We start from the raw sequence: 27,705 nt of genomic DNA on the forward strand, positions 1-27,705 counted from the left end.
TTCCATTGTGATGGCGGGATCGTCGACTAGTTTTACCGCGCAAGCTTTGGCAACTGGCTGGCGGTCCAGCAACGACTTGTCTATAGTCTGGAACTCATTGGTAAACACTCCAGAATGACAGAACGCGAAAGAGCTTACACGTTTGGGCACAACTTGCTGACGGATGAAAACATTACAGCTTTGGCATCGCACGCCCACTCTTGGGCCGTCATTATGGCTTTTGATAACAAGCCGGAAGTGGTGCGTGCAGTCGCAAAGCGGCGCGGGATCGACACTCGGGGTGGGAGTCGCCTTTGCCCACGCTTTGGCTTGTTCCTGACCGCTGATGGCCTCAAATGTATATCGCTCTGAAGCAACAATCAGCGCACTTGTATTTCTTCTTGTTCGATGACCCGCGACCGCCAGTGCCGCGACCTGACTGCGGTACCGCTCCCTCCTCCCTCCTGGCCTGGCTTCGCGTCTTTCCCAACATCACCTTTTCTCGTGCTCCCTCCCTCTATGACCGGCCTGCAGCCCCCGAACCAGCCGCTGTTCCGCCAGCAAGACCTGATCAACCTGTTTCAACAGGGCAAGCTCTCCCGCTGCACGCTGCTAGCGGGCTTCAACACCAAGCGCCCGCCGAACCGCCCCATCTCCGCCTGCTTCTACCGCACCCTAGACTTCCTCCTGCAACACCTGGCGGCCGGGAACTCCTACCGCCCCATCACAGACAAGGAGGAGGCCAAGGTGGGGGCAGGGGGGGGTTGCGGGGGAAGGGAGGGGGCTGGAGGAGAATCCAGGCCCCTGGGCCCACGGCACCCTGCTGCTCCCGGCATGACCTAACCTGACCACGTGCCCTCGTGTCCGGCTGTCCACGTGTCGACTGTAACGTGCCGGCGCGCAGGGCTACCCGCCCGCCGGCTGGCTGCGCCCCTGCACTGTGGCGGCTGCGGACGACGCGCCCGGCGCCCTGGCTGCCGCCACCGCCGGCGCCACGGCCGCGCAGCTGGAGGCCTGCCCCGCCAACAGCCCCTTGCGCTTCTTCTTCGCCGCCAGATCCTGGTGCGTGGGCTTGGAAAGTACAGAGGGAAAGATTGGTGTCCTGGTGTGTTTGTGTTTGTGTGTGTGCGTGTGTGGTATGATGGAGAGCACAAGGCTGTGGTTTGCGTTGAGAGATGTGTGTGTGTGTGTGTGTGTGTGTTTCCTTCCTTGTGCCTTCCTCGTGCTTTCCTGAGGCCCGTGCCCTGCACCCGCACACGCGCGGCGGTTCACAGGTGCTACATCAACTCGTTCCGAACGACCACCTCCTCCATGGTCGCCATCATCGGCGTGTCGCCTGAGGAGATGTACCAGCGCTACATGGACGGCGAGTTCAGCGAGTACACCCCGCTGGTGGGATAAGGAGGGGGGGTGGAGGGAGGGGCCCCCTGTCCCCATGTGTGCATTTCTGGAACTGCTGGCGAGTGTGGCCTACTCGTGTTCCTTAACACACACCGTGCCGCAAGCACTGGGCAGGGCCGGTGACCGTGCAGCTTCCAGCAACGTGCACTGCAGCCCAGGCTGCCGTGGGCGCACCTTAGACCGTAACTTCGGGCCACTTGGGCTTGGTAATGCCCACAACCTGCCGTACACCTGTCGCACACCTGCCGTACCGTACACCTGCTGCCATGCAGCTGGGCCTGACGGACCCGGCCCCCCCGAGCAACACGTGGGTGCCGCCCTGCGTTATGGTGCCTCTGGCGGCCCTCACCTACATGCACGACTACAACCGGCCCTACCTGCCCCTGGGGTGAGAGGGAGAGAGGGAGCGCGTGATACTTATAAGCGCCTGCGCGCGCCAGTAATCGGGCAGCGCTAGGGCACCGCTGACTTCCCTCCTCCTCTTGCAGCCCGCTTCTTCTTGTCGGTCTGACAGGTTTTCCCACGGACTCACAACCTGGCAAACACGTGACAAACAACGTATGACACTCGAACTGACAATATCCTTCCCCCTTCAATGTGATGCGATGCATTTCCCTTCAACGCCATGCAGCCTGGACGAGCTCCGCTTTATCAAGGCTGAGGGCATGGCCGCGCTAGGCCCCCGCAGCGACGCCCGGCCCCTGCCGCTGCCGCCCGCAGTGGCCGAACACTACACACCCGTGGTCCCCGCGACCATCCCCGGAGCCGACGCACCCCCGCCTCCGCCTCCCGCCGCGAACGCCAACCGCGCCACCGGCCGCGCCGCCGGCCGTGCCGCCGGCGCCGGTGCTGCTGCTGCTGGCGCCGGTGCTGCTGCTGGCGTCGGTGCTGCTGCTGGCGTCGGTGCTGCTGCTGGCGCCGGCGGCGCTCGCGCCGCCTCCCCAAGCTCTAGTGCCGGCGGAGGCCCGCCTCCTCCTCCCCCTGACGACGACCCGCTCCTGAACCGTGGCAACTGGATCATGCCCAAGCCCTTCGACGCGCCAGCCACCTCGCCCTCTCCCACCCCAGATGGCGCCGACAGCGCCGCCGCCGCCGCTGCCGACGACGCCAGGGCGGCGGCGGTGATGGCGGCGCTCCCGCCCAGCCCCTTTCTGGTGGAGGAGTTTGCCAACGGCGCCCGGCCCACCTTCGAGACGCCACCGCTGCGGCTGTTCCTGGGGGAGCGCGCGCAGGCGGCGCTGTGTGTCAACTGGTGGTACCAGGAGCCGGCGGAGCAGGGCGGCGCGGTCCGGGGGCCGTACAGCCCGGAGCAGATGATGCTGTCGTACGTGGCGGGCTGCTGCGAGCTGCACGAGGAGGTGGGGTGGCGGGCGTGGGCGTGTGCGTGTGTGTGTGTGCGTGTGTGTGTGTGTGTGTGTGTGTGTGTTTTGCGGGGTGTTGGTAGAAGGGGTTATGTCGGTGTTGCACACGGGCGGAGCTAAAGCCCTGCAGGGGGACCGTGAGAGAGAGTGCAAGTGCGAGTGCCGGTGTTGAAGGAGGCGGTTCGTGCGACGCGCGCCGCGCCTGCCCTCCATGCATTGGAATGCCCCTCCGCGGCCTGGCCCCCCCCCCCCCCCACACACACACACACGTGCCCGCATGACCCCGTCCCTTTTCCCGTCCTTTTCCTCCCAAACACGAAAACGCGCGCGCGCGCAGACGCTGGTGTGCGGCACCGAGGCGGACCTGCGCACCCCGCCTCCCGCCGCCGCCTTCGTGCCGCTGGTGCAGCTGCTGCCCCTCATCAACGAAGGCCAACACTACGTCCCCCTCACACGCGCCGAGCTGCTCAACCCGCTGGGTCAGCGGCTGCTGGGCGACCGCACACGCGCCACGCCGCTGCCCATGCCCGCCGGCCCGGCGGCGGCGGCGCAGCCGCCGCCCGCCCTCACGCCCGTCGTGGTCCAGCAGGCGACGCCGGCAGCGCCGCCGCCGCAAGCGGCGCAGCCGCAACCCGTAATGGTAGCGTCGCAGCCGCAACCCGTGCTGGTGACGTCGCAGCCGCAACCTGTGATGGTGACGGCGCAGCCGCAACCGATGGTGGTGAATGCGGCGGCGGGCGTGCCGTTCCCGGGCATACCGCACCTGATGCGGCCCATGCACGTGCTGCCGCACATGGCGGCGGCGGGGCCAATGATGCGGCCGCGACCCGTGGGGCAGTACGTCGTACCCAGTGTGGTGTACGCGCAGCCGTACAACCCGGCGGCGGGCGGCGTCGTACAGCAGCAGCAGTACACGCAGCAGCAGCCGCTGTACACTGGCGGTACGGTGATGATGACGCCGGTGGTTTCGGCTCCGCCACCGCCGCCGCGTTGAGCGTTAGTGCGTGCAGCGAGCGTCCATTGTGGTTTCAAGTGTGCGGGTTTTAACGTTGTGCATGATTGTTTGTGCATGATTGTGTACAATCATGCAAGGCGGGGCGACTTCCGTGCAAGCGGGCACGCTGCCACGGATTGTGACAGCCGGGCAATGCTGATGAGAACTGATGTGCCGCCGGTGACGACCTGAGCAAGGCGGGGTTTGGGGAACGCAAAGGGTCTGCAAGGGGGATGTGGCGGGGAATGCAAGAGGGTTGTGGCTTTATGGGTGGGGTGGTATGACTGGTATCGTTCTCAAGAATGTTTGATGAGAGACAGGAGAACGGGGGGAGGGGAGGGGGGCCGGGACCTCAGCGTTGTTGGCTGTTGCGTGGACCGAATGCATACTGTTGTTGCAGTATTGAGTTCATGACATTGATCACAACCCGAGGCCTGCAGCGGCTGACGCGAGCTCGTGATCTTGGCAGTGGGCAACTAGGTGTATGGCATGAACAGAAGGCCTTTATGGGCAGCAGGAGCATGGGCACAATGAGCGTTTCAGTGGAGCTGCTCAATGGCTCGAAGCAGGTGGGTACAGGATGGGATGTGCGGCAATACCTCGAGCCAGGAGGGCAGTACCGATCAGCGGCAAAGACTGAAGAGTACTGGGAACTGTGGGGTGGCGGAAATGAAGGTATGCGGATTGCCGTTGCGACTTCTTGCAATCACGCTGTAAGAGGTCCACTAGCCGCCTTACCGCCTAGACCAGGGTAGCTGTACGCCACTGCATCGTCGCCAGCCTCGCCGCGGCACATGGGGGCGGGATCCATGCAGCGGCGCCCATACTTACCACGCTTGGCCGGCGCCAGTACATACTACCAGTACAGCTCGCCCGGTGCAGCCGCCGTTCAGCCCTCTAATCAGCCCGGCCCCAGCTAGGCAGCCACCCTGCTTCACTTGCTCGGCAGCTTTGCCCGGCATCGGCTACTGACATCCGCCACGCCGCTTCTTTCTTCTCCCGTTTCTTTCCGCTTGCCCACGCATATGCTCCATGGGCGCCCGCGGATGCCTGGCTCCGTTCCAGGTGGGTGCATTTTGTGGGTTTCGCGTTGTCGCGGCGAATGGCAGCAGCCTAGTTGCGAGCTGGAACGCGTCCGCCCCTGCAAGCGGCAGCAGTCTCCACGACACTCGGACTCCGTTTGGCGTGCCGAATGCGGAGCAGCGTGGAGCGCGCACCGGTGTCTCGTCTCGAAGGTAACAAGTAACCGCATTGCCGCTGACACTAACTTCTTTCGTGATGTTTATTGCTAGCCTGGAGCTCGCGACGGCGTCTTGCATTCGCATTCACTCGCAAGCACTTCGTTAACAGGGCGTATCAGGGATAATCGCCCCTGGGCCCCGGCAAGTTCACGCCGGTATCTGTTGCCCAGTGGCAGGGACCCACTCGAGGTTCCGCCCTCGAGCGTTTGGAACTGGCGAGCCTCCCGCTTGCGGGTGCAGCCTGAGCATTCACGCGGCCGCATGCACGCGATTGCAGCACTGCGCGGACGGGTCGTCGTCGTCTTACACCTTGGTTATTTGGTTCTGGAGAATTTGTTTCTTGGTTTGGCTTTTCAGCGGTTTCGGGTACATGCCGTGGACACGCACCGAGCTCGGCCAGCCCTCCGCCCGCCGCCCACTCAGCTGTCAGCACGGTTCCCCCACCCGGCCGGCCCCGCTGCACCGTGCGTGGGCCGGTCCCTGGACGGGTGTGGGGAACCGCACAGCGGTCCGCGCCCGTCCGTCTCAGCTGTCAGCTGTACGCCACTGCATCGTCGCCAGCCTCGCCGCGGCACATGGGGGCGGGATCCATGCAGCGGCGCCCATACTTACCACGCTTGGCCGGCGCCAGTACATACTACCAGTACAGCTCGCCCGGTGCAGCCGCCGTTCAGCCCTCTAATCAGCCCGGCCCCAGCTAGGCAGCCACCCTGCTTCACTTGCTCGGCAGCTTTGCCCGGCATCGGCTACTGACATCCGCCACGCCGCTTCTTTCTTCTCCCGTTTCTTTCCGCTTGCCCACGCATATGCTCCATGGGCGCCCGCGGATGCCTGGCTCCGTTCCAGGTGGGTGCATTTTGTGGGTTTCGCGTTGTCGCGGCGAATGGCAGCAGCCTAGTTGCGAGCTGGAACGCGTCCGCCCCTGCAAGCGGCAGCAGTCTCCACGACACTCGGACTCCGTTTGGCGTGCCGAATGCGGAGCAGCGTGGAGCGCGCACCGGTGTCTCGTCTCGAAGGTAACAAGTAACCGCATTGCCGCTGACACTAACTTCTTTCGTGATGTTTATTGCTAGCCTGGAGCTCGCGACGGCGTCTTGCATTCGCATTCACTCGCAAGCACTTCGTTACCAGGGGTGGCAGGCAGGCCGAGCCAGGTGTCCACAAGTCGGGGGTCCGCAGTCGGGGGTCCGCGTGCCGTTACACACGTTCAGCCAGCCCCACCAATGGCTTGTGTGCGAATGCGCGTGAAGGGCGGGTGGTTTACATGCCCGAGCCCAATGATAATTGGTCCCATCACCATAAGAAAGCCGAGCGGGGGAGAGGGGCCGGGTTTTCACACTTTCACAACACGGGGCACGTGCAGCCAGTTCACAGGGGTGGCCACTGCAGTGAATCGCCTGGCCCGGGCAGTGCGGAAGTGTCGGGACTCGTGAAGAGGGGGGTGGCGGGCGGGGGGGGGGGAGCAAACCGCGGATGGTCCGCGCGTAATCCGGGCCTGTGCGCCACGGCGCCCAGCCAGGCCAAATGTCCTGTGAACATCCGTCGTGCGCATTCGTTTCCTTAACGCATCGTCGGTAATCACGCCTAGGAAGCCCGTCCTACGCCGCGTGAGGCAGGCTGTCCTCGCGCCTCGGCCGCCTCGGACGCTCAGACTCCCGTGTGGTTGATGTCAGCAGTGCTCGTATCTTGTAGATGGAAGATACGAGCACTGGATGTCAGGCTGTCTGTATGTGAGGATATCCTGGCTAACGCGGTCGATATCATGGCTACGGCGGCACGGAGTACACAAGGGGCCGCTATTGGGTGGCTCTGGGGATGGACGGCATGTGAGGGGCGCCAATGCTCGCGCGGTTAACACGCGCCGGCGCCGAGCCCGAGCCCCGGTGAAGCCAGTCGCGCTGGGCACCCGGCCATGTGGATGGGCCGTCGGGAGCGGCTCGGAGGCCCCTGCATGCGGCCGGGCAGGGGGCAAGGAGGAGGTGTTGCGGACTTGCGGTGAAAGAGCGGCCGGCAGCCTAGCGCTGGTGTTGCCAGCCCACGGGCCAGTGCAGTGCATAGCGACAGCTGCAGCGCACTGTTACGTTCGCGTAGGCACCCCCGCCGATGGCGTGTGCGCGATTGCACGTGTGTGTGGGCAGGGGGGGACTGGGGGAAAGGGGCCGGGGGTTCTACCGGTCAGCCAGCTGGCACCAACGGCGCCACCCCCGGCTGACAGCGGGTCGACCCCACACCGCAGAAGCCAGAGGGCCGGTAGAAGTCGGAAGGTTCTTCGCCCACACCCAATGACGTGCGCGGGCATTGACTAGAGAAAGCTCTGAAGCCCCATGGTGACTTGCGCAGGCCGAAGTCCCCGCACATGTCGACATTCTCATGCGCATGAGGCTATGTCACACACAGGTCCGGGCCTAAGGGCTAACATTCAGCAGCAAGCCGTGGTCATTACACTCCAAGAGAGAAGGGGCGTGGGAGTTGGACAGCGCGGGGACGGGGAGCAAATCCGCGACGTCATTCCGACGCGATCTCGGGAACTTCTTAAACTACAGGCACTGCTTGCCGCATACCTAGGCCGCCCATAGCGCGTATATCATACACACAAGCCTCTAGGGCTCAGCCCCTAGCCTTACGAGCCTCGGCTCGTGAGGAAGCGCACAACATTTTCGTTGGCGGCTTTGGCTTTCGTTACTAACTTTTTGTAGCCTTTTGCGGGCTCTGTGAGGCTTTACGACTTGGTTACGACTTGGTTTGGATGGCTTCGGCCTTGGGTGGGTGCGTCGCGCCCTGTTTTCGGCATCGCGCGTTCTGTGGCGGCTGGCCGCGTCTGGGTGGCCGGCCGCGCTCGTTCTGCTCTGTGGTCGCTTTTTGGTTTCGTGTGTGCAGGTTACGGGTGGCCCTGGTGGTCGCTCGTGGCCCGGCGCAAGCTTCGATGTTCCGTGGTGCTCCTCGGCGCCTCTCCTCGTGCCGCCTGGCCCGCCGTCGTCTCCACCGGCGGCCTTGCTGGCTCAGCAGATAGTTAGGTTGCGGGTGCCGTTCGTAGCATGGCGGTTCAGGGACCGTTAGGCAGCAGGTGACGCTGGTCGGGTAGTCCCGGGTGTCGGGTTGTGAGTGCCCGGGCGGCTGTTGCCCGGGCGCCCGGGCGGCTGGTGCTCCTGTTCGCCTCCGGGCGCGCGCGTGCCTGTTTGATGGGTCGGTCTAGTTCGCTGGTGGGGCGGGTGGAGGGCGGTGTGCCCGTGGCGAGGTGTTGTGGTGTACTGGTGGTTTGGTCAGTTTCCGGCTCGGTTTCCCTTTGTGGTGCCTCGGCACCGACGTTTCCGGACATGGGCCTCCGGGCCAAGACATTGCGCGTCTGTGACGCCGACGAGAAAATGTGTGGTGCTTGCGTTTGATGGGGATGTCGGCAGACCTCTGGCCTGTCGCGCCTTGTTGTGCGTTGGTGCTGCCGCCAAAAGACCTAAACGAGATGAGGGGTGTTACGTGGCGGTGGGGCTTTGGCGGGCTTCGGCTTGGCTTCGACTCATGTGCGTAACACTATGAAGGTCGGCAGCCAACCAGGGGGCGGGTGTTGTTTCTCTGGGTCGCAGATGGCCCTTCGCGGCGTGGGTACGGCGTGCCCCCGCTTGTCGGGCTGTCCCTTCAATTGTAATCCGCATCCATACGAGCTTATCAGGCGTTCTCTTAAAAAGTTGCGCTCATAGCGACATTTCATAGCGCCAAGGGCTGCAGCGCAAGCAACTGCAAAAAGGCTCAGCTCTTCGCGCCTTTGCTTTTCATCAGGCAACTTCACGTCAGGCGACAGGAGTTGCGTTCGCGACCACCAGGTCCGGTAGAGCCTTGGTGGCGACTGAGGGACTGCCCTTGGCGCAAGAAGAACCCCAGTCAGCGGGTCTTTGCGGAGCCGCGGCAGGTGCGCGCGCGAGAGCGCAAGCTGTGTGCTTAGACAGATGATGGAAGTTGCATCCATCATCTTGGCCTTGGTTGCGGAGGCCTGGCCTGCGGTGCTGGCCTCGGGGGCTAGGCCGTTCTTTTTCTGCACCTATGAGCTATATCGGACTCTCAGCTTACAACATAGGCTGCAAACCTCATTTGACCGCTGTTGCAGGCCTCGCTAATTTGAAAGGCCTCCGACGCCAGCGCAACGAAAAATGGCGCTCGCGGTGTCGACCAATATCGGTCATCTGTCTACGGCACAGCGCGGAATGCACGTTGGCTACCTGCACGGTGCTGCCCTACCTGCTTCTGAGCTGGCTGCCCACGCGGGAGCCCGGCTGCTCGTTTGCGCGGCGTCTGGTGATGTTGCCCAGGTCGCGCGGTGCCTCGCGGACGGTGCAGATCGGGACTATCAGGACCCAAGCTCGGGGGAGACTGCGCTGCACAGGGCTGCACAGCGTGGGCAGGTGAGACACACTTTCGTTCCGGCATGCGCATGACATCGATTGCATGCACACGCCAGCCACCGCTGCGGGAGGAAGGCCCGCCCAGGGAGCAAGAGGCGTGCTTACAATTGGCACCAAGTGCAGCTCGATCTGGTGCCATAGAAGGAACTGCTGCGCCGGGCCCTGCCTAGTTGGTGTGGCGTTTGACCAACTGTCCAGGCAGGCACAGGCCCCAGCCCAGCCCTTGGTCCGCCTGCAGTAGTAGTCGCTCATGTATGCCGGCAACTGGCGTTACAGGCTGGGAGCGGAAGGGGGGGGGGGCGGGCGTGCCAACCGACGGCAGGAATGGAGTTCACACGTGTGCGGGAGCGAGGAGAAAAGCGAAAGTGTGAACACGAACCGAGCAGCGGGCCAACCGAAGGTCGGCATATTCACACCCATGCTCTCGCGCTGCTCCTGTTGACACCTGTTCATAGCCAGCTGCTGTTGCTGCCTCATTCTGCCCAGCCTGCTGTTCCTGCTCATCCTGTTCATGACCCCGCTCAGGTGACAATGCTGGAGACGCTGCTAGCGGCTGGGGCCAACCCACACAGCGCCGACCGCGGCGGCCGCACGCCGCTTTTCGCCGCCGCCAACGCCGGCAGCCTGGCGGCCGTGCACACGCTGCTGGCGCACGGCGCCGTGCTCTTTCCCGCACCCTCCACCCTCCCCTCCTCCACTTGCACCCCCTGCTCCGGCGGCGCCTGCCGCTCCGGGACATCTTGCTGCCACCCCAACCACCACCACGCCTCCGCCACCTCCACCTCCTCCTCCTCGCCTTCCTCCTCCTCGCCGCCTTCCTCTGCGGAGGATGCTGATGACGCGGCGTTCCTGGCGCTGCGCACCACCTGCCCGCTGGCGGCGGCCGCGGCGGCGGCGCGCTGGCCGCTGGTGGCGGCGCTGCTGGGGTCGCTGCCGCCCAGCTACCAGCAGCAGCCGGCGACGCTGCGGTCGCTGCGGTTCCTGGTGTGGGCGCTGGCCTCGCACAAAGCCTTCCCTCGCGAGGTGCGTGCATGCGGCAGGGGTGCTGTGCTGTGGTGGGGTGGGGTGTGGGGTGGGGTGTCTATTACAGGTCCCAATTGGAGTGGGATGGGACGTGGAGCGGGAGCGACGGTTGGGTTGCACGGCAAGGCACGGCAGGGCAGGGCTGGATCGGGGCTCGTGTCATGGCGAGGAGGCCGGAAGGGCGGGGCGGCGCTCTGGGCACCTGGCGGGTATGGCGGCACGCCTGGTTGTGACACGCCGGGCCGTACATGACACGTGTGCATGCAGGTGATTGCCCGGCTGCCTCGGCGGCTGCCCGCCTGTGTGCTGAACGCGGTGCGGCCCGCCACGTTGGCCTCCACGCCGCTGGTGCTGGCGGCGGGCAACGACCAGCAGCAGCTGATGCAGTGGCTCCTGCGGCAGGTGTGTATGGGGGGCGAGGGGGGGCGGGTGCGGGTGAGAGGCTGCGGGAGATTGGGAGCGGCGGCGCCTCCCGGACCCGAGCCGCCCATGCCTTTGGGGTTGACAGGGACTCGGGTGGTGCTGCCAAGGAATCCGTTGTGTTGCCATGTCTGCTGACGGCTAACGCCTGACTCCGGACGCCTTTGACCGCCTGTCCACTGGCAGGGTGCGGACCCGGAGCTGGGCGCGCCGCTGTTGCTGTGCGCGGGCCGCTTCTGCCGCGGCAGCCGAGCCTGCTGCGTCAGCACGCTGTTGCGGCTGGGCGCGGCGCCGCATGTGGCGTGGGCCGACAACCCCTCCGACTCGCCGCTCATGGTGCGCGGGCGTGCTTGGGGGAGAGGGAGGGGGAGCGGGGTACAGGCACAGGGCAGGTGGCGCATGGGAGGACTGCGGACTCTCGGGGTGGATGGGTCGGGAAGGAAAGGTTGTATGTGGGTGTGTGTGGTGGGGGGGGGCTGTGTCGGAGCTGGAGGGTTGCATGCGCCTGCAGGCACCCACCTGCCCTGCCCCCTCCCCCTCCCCAATGCCTGAACCTTGCCATCCCCATCTCCACCCACCACCTGACAGCTGGCGGCTCGCGGCGACTGCTTCACGCACGTGCACTGCCTGGTCGCACACGGTGCTGACGTGTCCGGCGAGGCCGGCCGCGTGCGGGCGGCGCTGTACACCCCCGCCGCCTGGGAGCGCCACCTAGAGGCGATGCTGACGTCACCGCACGCGGCGGCGCTGCTGGCGCAGCACGCGCAGCAGCAGGCGGCGGCGGCGGGCGGGGAGGAGGAGTGGGGCCTGCTGTGCCCCTGCGGCCAGTCGCATGCGGCCTGGCCGGGCTTGTGGCCGTCGGAGGAGCCGGCGCGCGGCACCGGCGACGGCGCGGGGCCGGAGGGGCTTGAGGAGGCTCTTGAGGAGGAGGCGGGTGCGGGCGCGGGTGGGGGTGGAGGCCGGGCGGGGTCGCGGGAGGGCGGCGAGGGCGGCAACAGCTGCCACAACCCCACGCCCTCGGATGACGCCTGGTACCGCCACCACCGCCTGGAGATGGAGCAGCTGCAGGTGAGGGGGGCGGGAGAGCTTGGCGGGGGCGAGGAGGGGGGCGAGGCAGGGGAGCGAGGGGGCGAGGGGGCGATGGGCAGGGGAGGGAGCGAGGGAGGGGAGCGAGGGGGCGAGGCGAGGGGGTGAGGGAGGGGGCGAGGGAGGGCCAGGAGGCGGCGGGGCAGACCTGAGGGAGGTCACCGCATGGGCTGGCACGGCGCGGATTGGGGTTGGCCGAGTGATGTGCTAAATGCTCTTGTTTCGGGACCAGGCGTGTACGCGTTCGGGGCGCTCGTCGGACGTCACGCCTATTGATCGCGTGTGTTGAGTTCGTTCGTTTGTTTGCTTCCCGGCCTCTCAGGACGGCGCCGAGCTGGCGGACTGCCGCAAGGCGGTGGACGACCTGTGGGCATTTGGTTGCAGCGCCGTCACCGCCGAGCTCACAGCGGAGCTGGCGGCGGCGGCGGCGGCGGCAGCGGCAGTGGCCGCCCAGCAGGCGCAGGGGCAGCAGCCGCAGCCGGCGGCGCCGGTGCCGGTGCCGGTGCTGGCGCCGCACAGTCCGCTGCCGGCGGCCGTGCTTGCGGCGCTGGGTGATGTGGCAGGCGGCTGGCTGGCGGCGGCGGCGCGCTGCCGCCAGCAGCGGCTGCTGCGAGCTGACCTGTACGACAAGGCAGTGGGTGCGGGGCTGCGGCTGCTGGAGCAGAAGCGCGTGGCGGCGCTGGCGGCGCTGGGCGGCGCGGGCCTGGCTTCGGCTCTGGTGGCAGATGAGGAGGAGGGGCAGGAGAGGGAGGAGGGGCGGGCCGCGGGTGGCAGTTCCTTGGCTGTGGAGCTGAAGATGGAGATATTGGCTCTGGCCGGCCTGGCGCCGCCGGGTGTGGAGGCGGGCCTGGCAGCGGCGGCGCGGCCGGCGCGGCGGGCGTGCGGCTGCGACGGCTGCTGCCCTGGCAGCTCCAGCGCATGAGGCGCTGAGGCGGTGGTAGCCTCAGCAGTCGGTGCCGTTGGAGCAGCAGCAGCAGCAGCAGTGGGTGGCTGCGAGGGTGGCCGCGAGGCGGTGGGTGGGGTCGTTGGGGCCACGCGATGGGAGGCGTGTGCCTGTGTTGGGTGCCTTGGCGGCACCCCGGCTTACTACAATCGGATAAGGGGCGGTGCTGGGGCCTTTCCCGCACTGCGAAATAAAGCATGGATAAGCGTTCGTCCGCGCCTGAGACATTAGCTTACATGAGCATATACAGGACGCCGATGCTGTTGCGTACAGATACCTGCATTTGGTTTAGCGCCGCGTGCGCTGTTGGTCAGTGCGGCGCGTTGTTCGTCGCGTTTTGGGTTTAGTATGGTCACGTACCGTATTTTCTTCTTACAAGAACGTTGGACCACGTCTGCAGTTCGCGGCACCACGGCTGGCAGCAGGCGGCTGGATTTGGGCCGAACGCATTTTGGTGTGGGGTGTGTGGTTCATTGTATGCGCCATTAGGGAATGGAGGTATTGGGCACATGGTGTGTGGGGTTGATGCGGCAGTGGGCACGTGCTTATGCGCCGCTGAGCTTGTGCGGTGTCCAGGTTTGGAAGGGCGGTTTCCGTGCGCATCCGCCATCAGCCGGTATACGCGTGTCTTGGGTGTGGCATGTGGGTCGCACACAGCAAACCGTCAGTAGTTCAGTTGCTAGGGAGGACGCGGCTCATGCTGCCTGTGCGTTGGACGCGTTGGTGTCCAGCGCCCGGTGGTGGAAGCGGCTGTGCGCGTGGGTTGTACCATAGCCTGTCATAGTGTCATTCCTTTCGTTGAATTCGTACAAAGTGTACTTGAGAGAAGACTAAAACAACACGCACGCCGCGCATGTGGCTTGCAATAAAGGTGTAGACAGGTGCCGAACAGGCCCTGTGACGATGAGCGCTATAATAAGGTATGGCGAGGTCAAGCTGTTGGACTTGCACAGGAATGCATTCTATAGGAGGTGCGCGGGTTTTGAACAGTCGGCACGAAGGCCTCTAGCTCCTAGGAGCTCCTCGCCAGGGGAGCGCCGGGTGTTACATGCTTGGACTGTCCAATCCCTGTCAGTCTTTCGTGTAACCGCTCATGAATGGGCCACCGCGCTCCTGTCTTGGTTCCCCCGTGCTGCCATCAGCTTTTGGGCCGCTGTTGGGCCGCTGCAGAGGCAACTGCGACTAGATCGCGACAGTCCCGCCATCCCGCAGCGGAGTTGACACCGTCATGCTTGCTGTCGTGCTGCATCTCAGACGTGCCAAAGCTGCTGCGGTGGTGCACGGCACCGGTTCACGAAGGACGAAGTGCGTGTGTTACAGACGTGCAACCTGGCCTTTGGCCCAAGCCACCCCTCCCACACACACGTCTCTAATGCGCGTGCATGGTCTCCGCGCGTCGCCACATTTACAACCACCCAAGACCGCCTCGTGCGGTCTCGTGCGGACACACACCTCGCTGCTACCGCCTGCGCTAGCTCATGAGTAGAATGCCGTGTGGGTCTCTTGTTCGCCGCCTTGCCATCTTGGAGGAACACCGAGCTCAGGCATAACTCCGATATGGCCACACTGCATGCCACCTTATGGTACTGCTATTGGCCCCGCTGCTACAAAGCATGGTATCCCCAAGGACGAACAAGCACCAGCTGGGCTTGCAACTGTAACATACATAAGAACATATTAACAGGCATCAGAAAGCATCTTCACCAGCTCACCCAGCCTTGCCCTGCCCCTCCGCACAACATCAGCGAAGGATAGCGCTTGGGCTCATGTGAACTGCACGCCACGACCCCAAATACCATTTTAAAACCCAAATGCGCCAGGGAATTACGGAAACCGAAGATATTAGTCACGGTGTGCGGCCTGTCAGTCAGGGAGTGACCCTGTCCCCATTAACGAAGCCCTTGGATGAATATCTCCAAGGCGCTCAGCAACTGTAGGCCCATCACCAATTGTGTCCCATCATACAAAACACATACGGTGAACACAGGCGTCTTCAAAGTACCGTAGTTCAAACTGCTGGGACAAGCATTGCCCTTCTCATATGAGAGGTAGTCCTAAACCATTTTTGTGACGCACGCCAATCATGTGTCCACGACAAACCAGACCGGGCACCTAGCCCCAAACTTGATGACGGCAACAACTCCAAGCTGTGTGGCCAGTCGGCGCAATGACACCGCGCGGGCCAACGCGCAATCCGCAGACACGAACCAAGTTACGGTACCGTGTGCCGGTGGACGCACAGAGCATGACTATCAATCCAACAGCGGGAGTCCGCAAGACCCACGAAACCTTTATTGGCTTGTCCGCGAGCAGCAAGCCCTGTCCGCCAAGCAACTTCCGTCGCAGCAGCCTCCACAACCAATCGCACGTACGATGGACCACGCGAGGGTGCGCGGGCACCCGCGCACGACCACCGTCCCGCCATGCGTGATGCGGCTGGCGGCGTGTGGTACGTGCCAGGCTCGCGCGGGCCGCCTCACACCCCATGTTTCAGGAGCGAGCGGGACGGCGGTCACAGCACACCGAGAGCGTCGGCCAACGGGCCAACCACTTTCCCAAAGCGCCAACCCCCTGTACCATTGTACCCCCTAAGTACAATATGACCAAAGTTATGCTACTTATGGCGGGACTTTGCTCCTGGCCACAGTCGCTCGTAAAGTGCTTCGCATAACCCTCACCCTCAGAACGAGGCCATGTTCCCCCCGGGGCAAACACTTGCCCTACACATGACAAAACAGCGGCCTTGCATCTCCGGCCCTGCCTCCTTCCTTTGCAGTGCCTCCGCGCGTTATTTACTCGCTGAACAATGTTAGCAACTAGCATCCCGAGTAGAAGCAGTTAACGATGAAATGGTGCGCCCCCTGGGGCTCCCTGTTGCGCACTGCGCGTCACAACCACCCGCTGCAACAAGCAACGTGCCCGTCCGCGAAACGCTGGTGCCTCATTCCCCGTTCCCCAGCGCCTCAGAGCCATAGGGCATCCACGACTGCGAGCCGTGCGCCCCTCGCGGCAGCACCCACGACTGCGTGTCGCCGCCGTCCGCCGCAACCGCCGCCGCCGCCGCCGCCGCCAGGGCCGCCGCCGAGCTGCTGCCGCCGGCCTGCAGCGGAACTACCTGGTTGGTACGCACGCTGCCGCCGCCGCCGCGGCGCGCACCAGCCCGCGAGCCCATGCGAAGCTGCTGTGGGCCGCCGCTGGCGGCGCCGTCGCCCTTGCCCAGAAATGCTGCAGCGGCCGCCGCCGCCGCCGAAGCGGCCGCGGCGCCGCCAGGCGAACTGGCGACAAAACTCCCGCCGCCTCCGCCGACTCCGCCAGCAGCCATGGCCGTGGTGAAGCCTATTCCCATGGCGGCCGCCGCCGCGCCGCTGCCGTTGTACGACACCGTGCCACGTGGCGGCGGCGCCGCCGCCGGCGGGCCGCCCACGGACGCCCCCAGGCCGCCTGGCGTGGGCCTGGCGACGTCGACACTTGCGCGCCCGAGCGGGTGCCTGGCCACGGCTGCGAGCGGCGGCTGCATGCCCGACCCTCCGCCGAGCCCCGCCGCCCCGCCGTTGCTGAGCGGCCGCGGAGCGGCTGCAAACAACTCGAAGGGTGTGGTCGGCACGAGCCCGCCTGACGCCGTGTTTCCAGGGCTTTCGCCGGTGGTGCCGCCGCCGCCACCGCCGCCGGCGCCGCCGCGTTTGAAAGTGGTGGACAGTGCGGATGCCATGGTGGAAGCCGCCGCCACGCCACGCCACCGCGACGCCGCTGTGCGGCCCTGCCCCTGCTCCTGCTCCCCAGACGCCGACCCTTGCCCGCCGCCTCCGCCGCCTCCACCCCCACCCGCCACTCGCCGGTTGGATGGAGTGCCGCCCAGCGACCCCAGCATTGGAGGCGTGCCCGTTGTGCTGCTCGGGTTGCCACGGCGCGGCCCGCTGATAGAGCCCCGGAACACGCCAGCCGGCCCGCCGCCCAGCAGCTCCGTCAGCGCAGTGCCCGATAGCGACGCAGCGTCGTTGCTGCCGCTGCCGCCGGTGCCGGCGCCGTAGCCGGCGCGCAGGCCGCCAGCGGCCGCCGCCGCGGTCGAGGGCCGCGTCAGCGCGCCGCCGGCTCCGGCTCCACTGCCGCCAACAGCTGCGGCGCCGCCGAGAATGGACATGGACATTGACTGTGTGTTGGTGCCGGCCTCCAGGCGCTGAATGCCGCCCTCCACCTCCACCACCCGCTCCTCAAGGTCGGCCAGCGCTTCCTCACAGCCCTGCACCGACTTAAGCACCTGCGCGGTGTCAAGGCGGGCGCAAAGCGGAAAGGTTCATGTGTTTCAGAGCACGATCCTGCCGCATACTTTCCGCAGCCCCCTCCAACCCATCCAACGCGTTGGCCAAATCCTGTTACCGAAACACAGCCGCATAGCTGCGCCCGTGTGCAAAGCACGCGCTAGGAATCAAGCCATACTCCGAGCCGTTCATCTCAACAGTCCTGATTGGTTGGCAACACCTCGTCAAAACGCACCGCCATGATTTGGTCCCATTGCTTCTCCGACACGTAGTAACCGCCATCCGGCAGCTTCTGCACCGCCGCGCCGCCGGACGACACCGGCACGTAGGTGTGCAGCGGCGGCGGCGGCGGCGCCCCCAGGGCCAGCAGCCCCGTGCCTGTTATCAGACCGGAGCTGCGCCGCGCATAGTGCGAGATCGGACTCCCCACAGCCGCCGCGCTGTAGCCGCCAACGCTGCTGGGTCCGCCGTCCAGGCGGATCATGCTCTCCCGGCGGCTGTTGCGCCGGTGCTGCGCCCCTGCCGCGCCGCCGCCGTGCGGCGGCGGTGACACGATGCCTCCTCCTGCCACGGACGCTGTGCCGGTGTCGGCGCTCCCGGGGCGCCTGGAGATGACCACACGCATGTGGATGTCAGCACCGTCAGGGGCAAACGCCACCGCCGCCGCCGCCGCCGATGCCGGCGGCGGCGCGTTCGGGTCCGGCAGCGCCAGCCGCGGCACCCTACTGCCGCCGCCTCCGCCGCGGCCGCCGCCGCCGATCAGGCGCACTGGTGACAGCACCATTCCGCCATCGCCGCCGCCGCCGCCGTCAGGATGCTCGGCATCCCTAACATGCCCGGCGCCGCCGCCACCGCCGCCGCCGCGCTGCGGGCTGGAGTGCATATGAACGGTGCTCGCGCTGCGGCCGTACTGGCCGGTGGCCGTACCGCCGCCGCCGCCGCGCGACATTGGCGACAACAGGTCCGCCCCCGCACGCCGGCTCGAGCCGCGGCTCGCCTCGCCGGGCGGCCGCTCGTGCTGCTGCTGCTGCTGCTGCGCCGCCATCTCCTCCCGTGCCTCCTCTGCCGCGTCCGCTGCCTCGTGTTGCAGCAGCTGCTCCATGTACCAGGAGGTGAGCTTGCTGGCGCGGCGGGAAAGGTGGCGGCCGGGGCCGCCGCGCAGGAGGCCCGTGGCCGTGGTGTTTCGTGAGCCCGCCGCCGCCATCGATAGCATGCCGGCGCCGGTGCTCATACCACCGCTCGTCCCGCGCGCTCCCGCTGCCGCCATTCCCGAGCCAGTGGCGGCGCCGCTGCGCGGCAGCCGTGCCGGCGCGGTGGCGTCCGGCTCCGCCGCCGCCGCGGCCGCCGCGGCCGCCGCGGCCGCCGCGGCCGCCGCGTCGGCTGGCAGTGTGGGGCTGGGCGTGGCAAAGGCACGGTGCGGGTGGCCGTAGGGGTGGCCGTTGCCTCGGGCCGGGCCGTCGAGCGGCACGCCGCCGGCGGCCAGCACCGCCGCCACTAGGTCATCAGCAGCTGCGTCTTGGGCGCCGCTCGAAAGCGCGCTGGAGCGCCGCTGGTTGGCGGTGGCTGTGGGCACGCCGCCTCGGACGCCGCCGCCGGTAGATCTGCCGGGCGCGATGCCACCAGTGGTGACGCCCCGGCCAGGACTGAGCGGGTTGTGCTGGTTCGGAGCACCAGCGGCGCCGCCGGGCGATGGCGCGATCGGGGGCGAGATAGCCTCAAGCATGGCTTCAGCCACCGGCCCCGGCCCCACGCGACCGGTGCCGGCGCCAGTGCCGGCGCCTTGCCGGCCGGCGCCCGGGACGGCGCCAACGGACGGCACGTAGAGGGAGGAGCTGAAGATGTCAGGGGCGGCGAGGCCGGCCTGCGACTGGCCCCGGGCTGTAGCACCGCCGGCACCAGCTGCAGCAGCAGGCCGCGCCGGCGGCGGCGGCGCTATGCTGGAGAGCTCGCTGCTGCTCATGCGGCTCACCAAGGCGACGTCGCCTGGGCCTGGCTCTGGAAACACCGCTGAGACGCCGTCCCTGGTGCTGCTGGCCATGCTGGTGTAGCCGGCGCCGGTGCTGGGCTTTTGCGAGGAGCCGCGAGTGTACAGCCGCTGCAACCGGGCGCTCTGCGCGTGCGTCCAGTGTCAAAAAGGGTTAGGGTTTAAATGGGTCGCGGTATGCGGTGCTGCGCCCGGCTGCTCATAGCAACCCTACACACACTCGGCCCCTTTGCTTGGCTGTCGAAACACACTCGACGGCATGCCCCCGCCGTGCAACACGCCACCCGCCCCATGCCCGCCGCCCCATGCTCGCCGCCCCATGCCCGCCGCCCCATGCCCGCCGCCCCATGCCCTCCTCGCTCCATGCCCTCCTCGCTCCATGCCCGCCGCCCCATGCCCTCCTCGCTCCATGCCCTCCTCGCTCCATGCCCTCCTCGCTCCATTGCATCGGTCCGGTTTAGTTTGGGTATCTTAACACCCCCCCGCCCCCCATGCCCCACGCCGCACCCCCCCGCCGCCCTCACCTGCTGCTCAACGGCCCGGGCTGCAGCGACCGCGATGCGGCGAGCCGACGGCCCCGTCAGGTCTAGGCTGGCGGCCTGCCGCCCCCCTCCCGCTGCCGCCGCCGCCTGCTCCTGCTGCTGCCGCCGCTCCTCCTCCCCGCGCGGCGTGAGCTGCAGCACGTCTGTCGGGCGAGCGATGTCGATCGAGCGCCTGCGTGTGTAACAAGAGGCAACGGTATCATTATTATTTTCGAGCGCAATGAATTGCGACTGTGTACCGTATTGAGGGCACATTGGCCCGGAACTTCGTTGCAAGTCTTCAACAGCAAAATGACCCCAGGGTCTCACGCCCACCGAGCCTCCTCACCAATACACACGACTGGCGGGGCGTGAGGATGGCGAGCCGGGCCGGCCGGCGGCGGAGTCGTCCAGCAGTAGCGCCGCCGCCTGCGCCGCCGACAGCGCGGCCAGAGGCGCTTGCTTGCCACCACTCCCACCACCAGCATCACCACCAGGAGCAGCCACAGCCACAGCCACAGCCACAGCAGCAGCAGCAGCTTCTTCCCCTGCGCGGCCTTGCCCATCGCCGTTGTCGCTGTCGCCGTCGCCGCCGCGCCTCGGCGTCAGCTGCAGCACGTCTGTGGGCGCCGGCTCGCGCACCTCGCGCCAGTACCGCCGGCTGCCAGCGCGAGAGGAGCCCAAGGAGGGGCGGCCGCCCGCTTCCTGCCCTGCGGCCGCCGCCGCCGCCGGCGGCGACGGCGCCTGTGCCACTGCCGCCGAGGGCGCCGCCGGCTGCTGCGGCTCGGGCGGCGTCGGCTCAGCCCGCTGCGATCCAACCACACGGCCCTCCGCCGGCGTCGCTCCCGGTGCAGGTGCGAAAGCGGAGGCCTCCACCGCCACGCGGCGCACAGCCAGTGCCTCCGCGGCCGTGGCGGAGGCCGCGGCGGCGCCCTCGCGGCGCTTGATGGAGCTCACCTGGTCCACGTCACGTGCCCTGCCGCCCTGCAGCAGTCTGGCCGCCAGGCCGCCGCCGCCGCCACCAGCCTCCTCCTCCCCCGCCTCCTCCTCGTCCTCGCCACCCTCATCCTTTTCCCACACGCCTGTGGCTCGCGCGCCCTTGCCGAGATCCTGCTCGGAGCCGGGGCTGTCGTCCTCCTCGTCCTCCTCCACGGGCTGCAGCCGCGGCGGGCGGCTGCCGGACTTGCCATGCACCCCACCCTCGCCCCCATCACCATCATCGCCATCGCCATAGTGACCACCACCGTCATCGCGCTCGGCGCCGTCGCTTGCGTGATCGCCGCGCTCATCGGAGCCGTCGTCCGCCGCCTCCTTGTGGGAGTTGGCATGGGCGTAGGCGTGGCGGCCGGCGGCGTGCGCCTCGAAGAAGTCGTCATCATCCTCGAACTCGCCGGGCAGCCACAGCTTGCGGCTCACCTGTTTCGGTAACACAACAAGTCGAGGAGAATGTTCCAGCCAACAAGAATCGACAGTAGCCCCTCGCGTGCGTGCGTGTTGATAGGGTGATCAGTAGGAGACAGTAATGCCCCCCAGCCCAGCGCTACAGCTATCATAAGCTATCAGCGGCTTATAAGTTATCACCCACTGCCAGCTCGGTAAGTCGCTCCTCGGCGCGCTGCCGGATGAGCGCCGCGCTCTGAGGGAAGTCGGCCATCACTGCCTGCAGTCGGGCCGAGCCGTGCATCCACATTTCAGCATTCCAGCAATCCAGCAATTCAGAACTTTAGCACTTCAGCATCGTGTCCAGCACGCCATAGCGCACAGAGGTCGCCATGCCATGCCGTGAGGCACCGTGCGATGCTGCAGGCCTCCACACTCCACAGCCCCCCTCCGGAAGTGCAAACAGCACTACAGGCAGGCGCCACGCTGCCAACAACGACAACCCTACGCGGCAAGAAATCGCTGCACCCACACCCACACCCACACTCGCACCCGCGCCCACACCCACACCCACCGCCAGCTCGGCCTTGCCCAGCACGGCCAGGTCCACGAACCCCAGCGCAGTGCAGTTGGCGGTGCGCTTGCCGGTGGACAGCAGCGCCACCTCGCCAAACACCTCGCCCTGCTTCAACAGCGCCACCATCTCGTGATGGGCCGAGGTCACCGCCACACAGCCTGCAGCGCCGCGGCACAAGCGTTGGCGCGGGCTTTCAGGAAAGCACTGAACATGGTGCGGGTTGTTGCGGACACACGAAGAAGCTGGCGGGCAGCCGCGCCACCCTCACGCGCAATGGGCAGGTGCCATGTAGTCGTACCACGCTGCGCCAGCCCCCTCGCGCGCGCCCACGTCGCGGGCAGCTGCTCCACGCCACCCCGGCCCCGACTGTGCAGCCCGGACCACGGGTCCCACCACCACCCAGGTCTCAGCCAAGTCCCAGCCAGGTCCCAGCCAGGTCCCAGCCAGGTCCCCACAAGTCCCGGCGTGTCCCCATCGCCGCCGCCGCACCCACCCTTGCGGATGAAGTACATGCAGTGCCCCACGTCGCCCACTCGGAACACGGGCTCCGCGGGCTGCATGGACTGCAGCTGCACGCGCAGCGCCAGCGCTCGCAGGAAGCCGCGCTCCAGGCTGGCAAACAGTGGCACCTGCCAGCGCGATGGCGCATGCAGGAGAGGGAGGGGGGGAGCATGACTGGGTGCATGTGCATGGGTGCATTTGCATGTGCATGTGGTGTACGCAGACGGGCCGGGCGGTGCCGGGTGCGTGGTGTGCCCCTTGGCTGCAACCGCAACCCACAGCACGTCACAGCACGCCACGCCACGACACCGCAAGCACCCACCCACACGGCAGGCAGCCATGCAGCCACGCACCTTCTCCACGGACTTGAAGTACAGATACATTTGCAGCTCCCGCAGCAGGCTGGAGGGCAGCTCGCGAAGGAAGGCCATGCCCTCGGCGCCGGGGTGGCTCCGCTCCTGTGCAAGCAATCGAGCAGCAATGCGACCGTGTTGCATCACGTGTAACGGTTGGGTGGCGCCGAAGGCAGGAGGCGGGCGGACACAACGCCCGGCCACTCAGCAGGTGCGGACGCCATGCACAGCATGTTTGTCTCTGTTCACACACAGTGTCTCTGCGTGTGTCCTTTGCTTGTGCTCCCTCTCTTCTGTGTTTGTGGAGGCACACACACATGCGTACACGCTGCTTGCGCGCTTTGCTAGGACTGTTACGCTGCGCTGCTGCCGCCCGCACCTGCAGGAAGTCGAAGAAGCTCTGCACATTGTCCTTGACCTTGTCCTGAACGCCCATGTAACGCAGTGCGTCCTGCGTCATGATGCTTTTCTGCCTGCGGGTGTGGCGGGGTACGAGTGAGGGCGGGTGAGCATGAGGCGGCAATCACAGGCGATGAGACGCGGGAGCGCTGAGCTCGCATGCGAGAATGCGCGCGGGCCGAACCCGATCTGGGCCAAGCAGTAGGAAGAGGCGTGGAGTGGGTATAGACTTGACGGCGCGTCCGCTCGGCCTCCACACCCCCTCCTCCTCACCCGTGGCGGTTGATGGTGACGTTGAGCGTGGCGACTAGCGTGGCCATCTGACCCACGACCGCCGAGTAGAAGAACACGCCCAGCACCTCCACCACGCAGTAGAAGGTGCGCTCGTAGTTGTTGTAGGCGTTGATGTTGTCGCCCACCTGGCGTCGGGGTTGTTTGTTGCGAGCGGATGCGACGTCAGGAGGTGGGTTGCCAGGGGCGTGAGGCACGCCCGCATTCTATGTGTATGGTTTTTGCCATGCCGGCGCTCTGCGGTGCTGTACTGATACCAAAGCAGAGAGGCTGAGAAACTCATGGCTACGAAACACGCAGGGCAAGCTCTTACTTCCTATCAATTTCCATCTGTCCACAGCTACCGCACCCGCGCTACAGTAGGAACCCGCCCCAGGACCTTTCGGCCGGCAGCCAAACTGCATCTCCTCTCCGTGCTTGTATACTTAGCCCGCCCGCCCAAGCCCGGTAGCACCCACCAGCAACAGGAATGAGGAGTAGAACAGCATGATGTAGTAGGCGAGTCCTTGGCTGCCGCCGTCAGGCACGGTAGCCTTCATGAACGCCCACTCCTCGGCATTGTTCTTACCGCCGAAGGCGTACATCCTGCGTGGCCCGTCAGGCGGGCGGGTCGGGCGTGGCTTCGTATGCTCGATCGCCGTGGATGCTGCTGCCCACAGCACGGCCTGTCTCTCACCTCTACCCCATGCCACCCCACACACACCCCACGCCACTCCACACATTGCAACGCAGGTGGCCCTCCACTCACATGTACCAGATGCACGCCAACCAGTGGCTGATGAGGATCATAGCCATGAACAGCTGAACAATGCGGAAGATCTTGGCGTTCTTAAAGCCGTCGAGGAAGCGCAGCAGCCGCCCCAGACGCAGCATGCGCGGCGCTTTGAGAAAACCTAGCGCCGCCAGTGTGGTGCTGTTGTCTTGGTGGCCGGAGAACACGCCAGTGGCCGTGATAAGAGCATCCCAAGGAATGGTACCCGACAAGTCGATCCAGAACCACATTTTCTGCGGGAAGAAGAGGGCGCGAGATGCTATGTGATCAGTGGTGACTCCAATATCCCATCAATGGTCACTGCGTGAATGCGAGCACGAAGGATCTTATAAGCCTGCATTCGCGGCCCACGTCCAACCCGTACGGGCACGTCACAGGCTGTTGTAGCGCATATGGTTATGCACTTATGCCGGATGTGACACGCTACGGTGTCCAGAACTGGGGCGCTGTTTGGGACAGGGCCACGTACAACACAGGCATTTCAGGGCTTGTACAAGCTTCGAAATGCCGCACCATGTAGTTCGCGGCAATGGCCGCCGAGTCGCGAATAAGCTCGCCCTGCAGCAGAGACGTGCAGCACGCGACAAGCAACCATTCAGCAATAGGCTCCCGGCGTCTGGGAACACCACGGCTTGCACACACGGCCCCTGCCGCTCCGTGCAAGCCCTCGCCCGTCGCTCTTCCCAAGCCCTCCAACGAACCTGGTGGTTGTAGAAGGCAGTGCGGAAGTTGACGAGCAGGTCCACACCGAACAGGGCTGTCATGATGTGGTCAGCGGCGTCCCAAATCAGCGTCCGGGGCGTGCCGAAGCTGACGGACAGCGGCACCGTCACCGCTGTCCACACCACCATGCCCATGACCAACAGGTCCCACCTGCAGGTCGTGTGAGCGCACAGTCACAAGCACCGCCACTGTCGTGACCACCACGAAAACCGACACAGAACCACGCCACGCCTACACACCGCTCCAAGTGCCGCGCTCCCTCATGCCTGAGGCAGCTCAGGCCGCGCCAAGCTCGCCACATATCACAAGTTGTGAGTCGCAACCCGCGCACGGCACGCCCAACCACCGAGGACACCGCGCGTGCGCAGTTCCGCACTCACATCCGGCGGCCGATGGTGTCAGGCCGCAGGATGGGCAGGCACGCGTCCATCACCGTGAGAGGGTGGAACATCTGCAGCCGCTCCCGCCACGTGCGCCGGTGGTGCCGGTGCCTCCGCTTCTTCCTCCGCTTCCCGCCCACCGCCTCCGCCGCCGCGTCCTCCTCCTCCTCCTCCCGAGCCGCCCGCATCGCCTCCAAGTCAGCCACGCTGAAGCGCCGCTGCGCCACAGACAACGTCGACATGGCCGTCTGCGAGCGGTTGTAGGCGCTGCGAGCGTCAAAGCTTTGCGCACGGCCCCATGCAAGCTCCGAGCCGCCGCCGTCGTTGTCGGAGCCGGCGGTCAGGAGGAACGTCGCCTTCTTCCGCCCGCCGCCACCGCCGCCGCCGCCGGCCCCGGTCGCCTTCATCTCCGCGAGAGTCATGCCCGGCCCCAAGCCCAGCGCAAAGTTGACGGCCGGCGCCAGCCCGCGCGCTGGTGCGGGCGTGCGCTCAAAGCCAAAGGCCGTGGCGGTGATGGGGTCGGCGCCGGGCATGCCGCCGCCGGGCAACGGCGTCTCTGGGTCCGAGCTTTCGCCGTCGGCGCCGTTGCCGAGCCGGGAGTCGGCGTCCCGAAAGCCGGCCGCCGCCGCCGGCCCGGCGCCCGCGGGCTCCCCGCTTGCGACGGACTGCGGCAATGCAGACCGCAGGAAGCCGGTAGCTGTGCCCGCCTTCTCCCTGGGGTCCTTGTCCTTGTCTCCATCGCCCGCCTGGAACGCAGCCCACCAGTTGCTGCCTGGCAGCTGCCACGCGCCCTTGGCGCCGCCCGCGCCCGCGCCTGCGCCTGCACCTGCAGCCTCACCCGCAGCTGCACCCGCGGCAAGACCGCCACTCCGGCCGCGCGCAAGCCCACGCGGGCTGGGGCTGGGCAGGCCGCGCTGCGTGGTGCTATTGGACGGCGCACCAAAGGGCTGGATCCCCGTTGCACTGGTCCGCTGCCCGCCTACCTCGCTGCTCCTCGGTGCCATGCCTTGCGCGCTGCGCCCGCGTCCGCCGCCTCCACCACCGCCCACTAGAGGCGAGCTGACGCCCCACGCCGCCTCCACGGCGCCGCCGTCATCGGTGCTGGCACGCGCCTTCGCCGGGCGCATGCCCGCCCGGTGCTGCCGGTACCTCCAGCTCAACGGCACCTCACTGCCGTCACCGCCCGCTGCTCCTGCCGCGCCTGCCGCCGCCGCGCCCAGGCCTGCTCCTCCTCCTGCTACCACCAAGCCGTCTAGGCCGCTGGTGGCCTGTCGGGCCAGCGCCGCAGCCGCTCCCGCTGCAGCCCCCGCGTCGCCCCGAGCCGCCAGCTCCAACAGGTGCTCCAGGTCGTGTTCCCCTGCCGCGCTGGCGGCGCCTGCCCTCCGCGTGCCGGGTAAGCCCGCGGCCGCCATGACAGCCGCGGCCGCTCCTGCAGGCAGCCGGCTGGGCTGGGAGGCAAGCGAGCGGGCTGCCCCCGCGGCCGCTGCGGCTGTAGCAGCAACCAGCGCCGCCGCTTGGGCTGCTGCCGGGCCGACAGGGGCACAGGCAGAAGGGGGGCGCGAGCTGGGCTGCTGCGGCTGCGGCTCCGGCACCTGTGACAGGTCTGCGTCCCGCATCCATCGCGTGACTGCCGCACGCAGGCCCCGCTCCTTCTGTTTGGACTCCCGCGTCTCTTTTGCGGCTGTCGCTGCCATCGCTGTGAGGAGAACGCGTGTACGAAGGGGCAAGCGCAGGAACATGCTATCAGGGCCGTGCAGGCTGGCCGGGCCCAGATGATGTACGGTACGACGCAAAGAAACTTTGCCGCTGGTAAGCTGCCAGCCCAACGCCCAGTGCTACTTATACACGCATATATGTACAAGTCCTCCCTGCCTCACTCAGTCCAGGCAGAACGGGCGGCCCAGTGACGCCACAATGGCCACGCAAATCAGGGCTTACCTTTCCCGCCAAGCGCCTCGCGCCCCCACAAAGCTGGCTGTGCGGGTGTGCCCTGTGCCGAGAATCCGGGGGTGCACGCACAGGACGCGTCAGGGCCAACTGAAGCAGGCCTAGCATGTAAAGCCGCGTTTTGCGAACTGGGGGGCTGGCCAAGCAACGGCAGAATGACGGAACGGGCATGCCTGAGACATCAGTGTATGCTCACCGTCGCTGTCGCATTTCGACTCCGCGAAGCCAGCTGAACCGCAGGAACGCCATCATCACTTTCATTGCTGAAGAGGTCAATTGGCCGTCCTGACGCATCCCCTTCCTGCAGAGCCCGGGAAGTCGTCAGCCAAGCCGGTCGAGCGCTTTTTAGAGATAAGTTCCTTACTCGAATCAGGTCATCGACATGCGTATTAAGCGCCTCTTGGTGCAAAGCCGCTGCCAATTCGGCCATCCTCGCTCCTCGTTTGCGGCGAGACCGGCCTCGCCAGGCCTAGTAGCTGCTTAGTGACAGGAAATCTGTGTGCATCGGATACATCATTTATAGATGCTCAGGTAGCATCAGCCACGCCCTGGGACGCGGGAAGGCATCTCAGTTGGTCCAACTTCAGGTACGCGTATGCAGTGTACTTCGTGCGGCAGCGGTAAACATCTAAGTGTCGTTTAACGACTGGAAGGCTGCGGTAAAAGTATCATGGTCGCGGAAAAAGTTCCACGACAAAGTGGGGGGCGGGTATGAGGAAACGCGAGGTCAACGAAACGCAGAGGAGGCGGTTGTGGCTTATTAATACATGCCTCGAACTAAA

General features: G+C 66.3%; 4 protein-coding genes across 4 annotated transcripts; 3 read left to right on the forward strand and 1 right to left on the reverse strand.

Annotated features, from left to right (window-relative positions):
* Positions 1-70: 70 nt before the first annotated feature.
* CHLRE_12g553550v5 (uncharacterized protein) lies at positions 71-4,464 on the forward strand. The gene is made up of 7 exons (XM_043069044.1): positions 71-240; positions 514-726; positions 884-1,041; positions 1,254-1,371; positions 1,653-1,768; positions 2,012-2,738; positions 3,079-4,464. The coding sequence occupies exons 1-7, from the start codon at positions 214-216 to the stop codon at positions 3,733-3,735; spliced, it is 2,016 nt and encodes a 671-aa protein (XP_042918947.1). The 5' UTR covers positions 71-213; the 3' UTR covers positions 3,736-4,464.
* Positions 4,465-5,010: 546 nt separating this feature from the next.
* CHLRE_12g553552v5 (uncharacterized protein) lies at positions 5,011-7,072 on the forward strand. Its single transcript, XM_043069045.1, has one exon. The coding sequence runs from the start codon at positions 5,790-5,792 to the stop codon at positions 5,994-5,996; it is 207 nt and encodes a 68-aa protein (XP_042918948.1). The 5' UTR covers positions 5,011-5,789; the 3' UTR covers positions 5,997-7,072.
* Positions 7,073-8,630: 1,558 nt separating this feature from the next.
* On the forward strand, positions 8,631-13,938 carry CHLRE_12g553500v5 (uncharacterized protein). Its single transcript, XM_043069043.1, has 7 exons — positions 8,631-8,877; positions 9,073-9,367; positions 9,893-10,390; positions 10,658-10,792; positions 10,997-11,146; positions 11,399-11,878; positions 12,219-13,938. The coding sequence occupies exons 2-7, from the start codon at positions 9,116-9,118 to the stop codon at positions 12,816-12,818; spliced, it is 2,115 nt and encodes a 704-aa protein (XP_042918949.1). The 5' UTR covers positions 8,631-8,877; positions 9,073-9,115; the 3' UTR covers positions 12,819-13,938.
* Positions 13,939-14,141: 203 nt separating this feature from the next.
* On the reverse strand, positions 14,142-27,680 carry CHLRE_12g553450v5 (uncharacterized protein). Its single transcript, XM_043069042.1, has 18 exons — positions 27,288-27,680; positions 27,120-27,224; positions 26,915-26,966; positions 24,977-26,672; positions 24,575-24,746; positions 24,387-24,431; positions 23,850-24,106; positions 23,560-23,686; positions 23,084-23,229; positions 22,791-22,884; positions 22,412-22,516; positions 22,051-22,186; positions 21,555-21,715; positions 21,186-21,260; positions 19,950-21,016; positions 19,604-19,793; positions 17,331-19,205; positions 14,142-17,094 (listed from the first exon to the last, which is right to left on the reverse strand). The coding sequence occupies exons 1-18, from the start codon at positions 27,351-27,353 to the stop codon at positions 15,781-15,783; spliced, it is 7,683 nt and encodes a 2,560-aa protein (XP_042918950.1). The 5' UTR covers positions 27,354-27,680; the 3' UTR covers positions 14,142-15,780.
* Between the last annotated feature and the right edge of the window lie 25 nt (positions 27,681-27,705).

The sequence above is a fragment of the Chlamydomonas reinhardtii genome, chromosome 12, assembly GCF_000002595.2.
Source record: "Chlamydomonas reinhardtii strain CC-503 cw92 mt+ chromosome 12, whole genome shotgun sequence".
Classification (NCBI taxonomy): domain Eukaryota; kingdom Viridiplantae; phylum Chlorophyta; class Chlorophyceae; order Chlamydomonadales; family Chlamydomonadaceae; genus Chlamydomonas; species Chlamydomonas reinhardtii.

Bases quoted from the DNA above. Each gene is read 5' to 3' on its own strand.
- CHLRE_12g553550v5 (XM_043069044.1), top strand. From the start codon at position 214: ATGGCTTTTGATAACAAGCCGGAAGTG. The intron at 1,042-1,253 runs GTGCGTGGGCTT...GGCGGTTCACAG, and splicing joins TTCTTCGCCGCCAGATCCTG to GTGCTACATCAACTCGTTCC. The intron at 1,769-2,011 runs GTGAGAGGGAGA...AACGCCATGCAG, and splicing joins CGGCCCTACCTGCCCCTGGG to CCTGGACGAGCTCCGCTTTA.
- CHLRE_12g553552v5 (XM_043069045.1), top strand. From the start codon at position 5,790: ATGGGCGCCCGCGGATGCCTGGCTCCGTTCCAGGTGGGTGCATTTTGT.
- CHLRE_12g553500v5 (XM_043069043.1), top strand. From the start codon at position 9,116: ATGGCGCTCGCGGTGTCGACCAATATCGGTCATCTGTCTACGGCACAG. The intron at 10,793-10,996 runs GTGTGTATGGGG...GTCCACTGGCAG, and splicing joins TGCAGTGGCTCCTGCGGCAG to GGTGCGGACCCGGAGCTGGG. The intron at 11,147-11,398 runs GTGCGCGGGCGT...ACCACCTGACAG, and splicing joins CCTCCGACTCGCCGCTCATG to CTGGCGGCTCGCGGCGACTG.
- CHLRE_12g553450v5 (XM_043069042.1), bottom strand. From the start codon at position 27,353: ATGGCCGAATTGGCAGCGGCTTTGCACCAAGAGGCGCTTAATACGCAT. The intron at 19,794-19,949 runs GTGAGGAGGCTC...TTACACACGCAG, and splicing joins CCCGCCAGTCGTGTGTATTG to GCGCTCGATCGACATCGCTC. The intron at 17,095-17,330 runs GTGCGTTTTGAC...GACACCGCGCAG, and splicing joins AATGGGACCAAATCATGGCG to GTGCTTAAGTCGGTGCAGGG.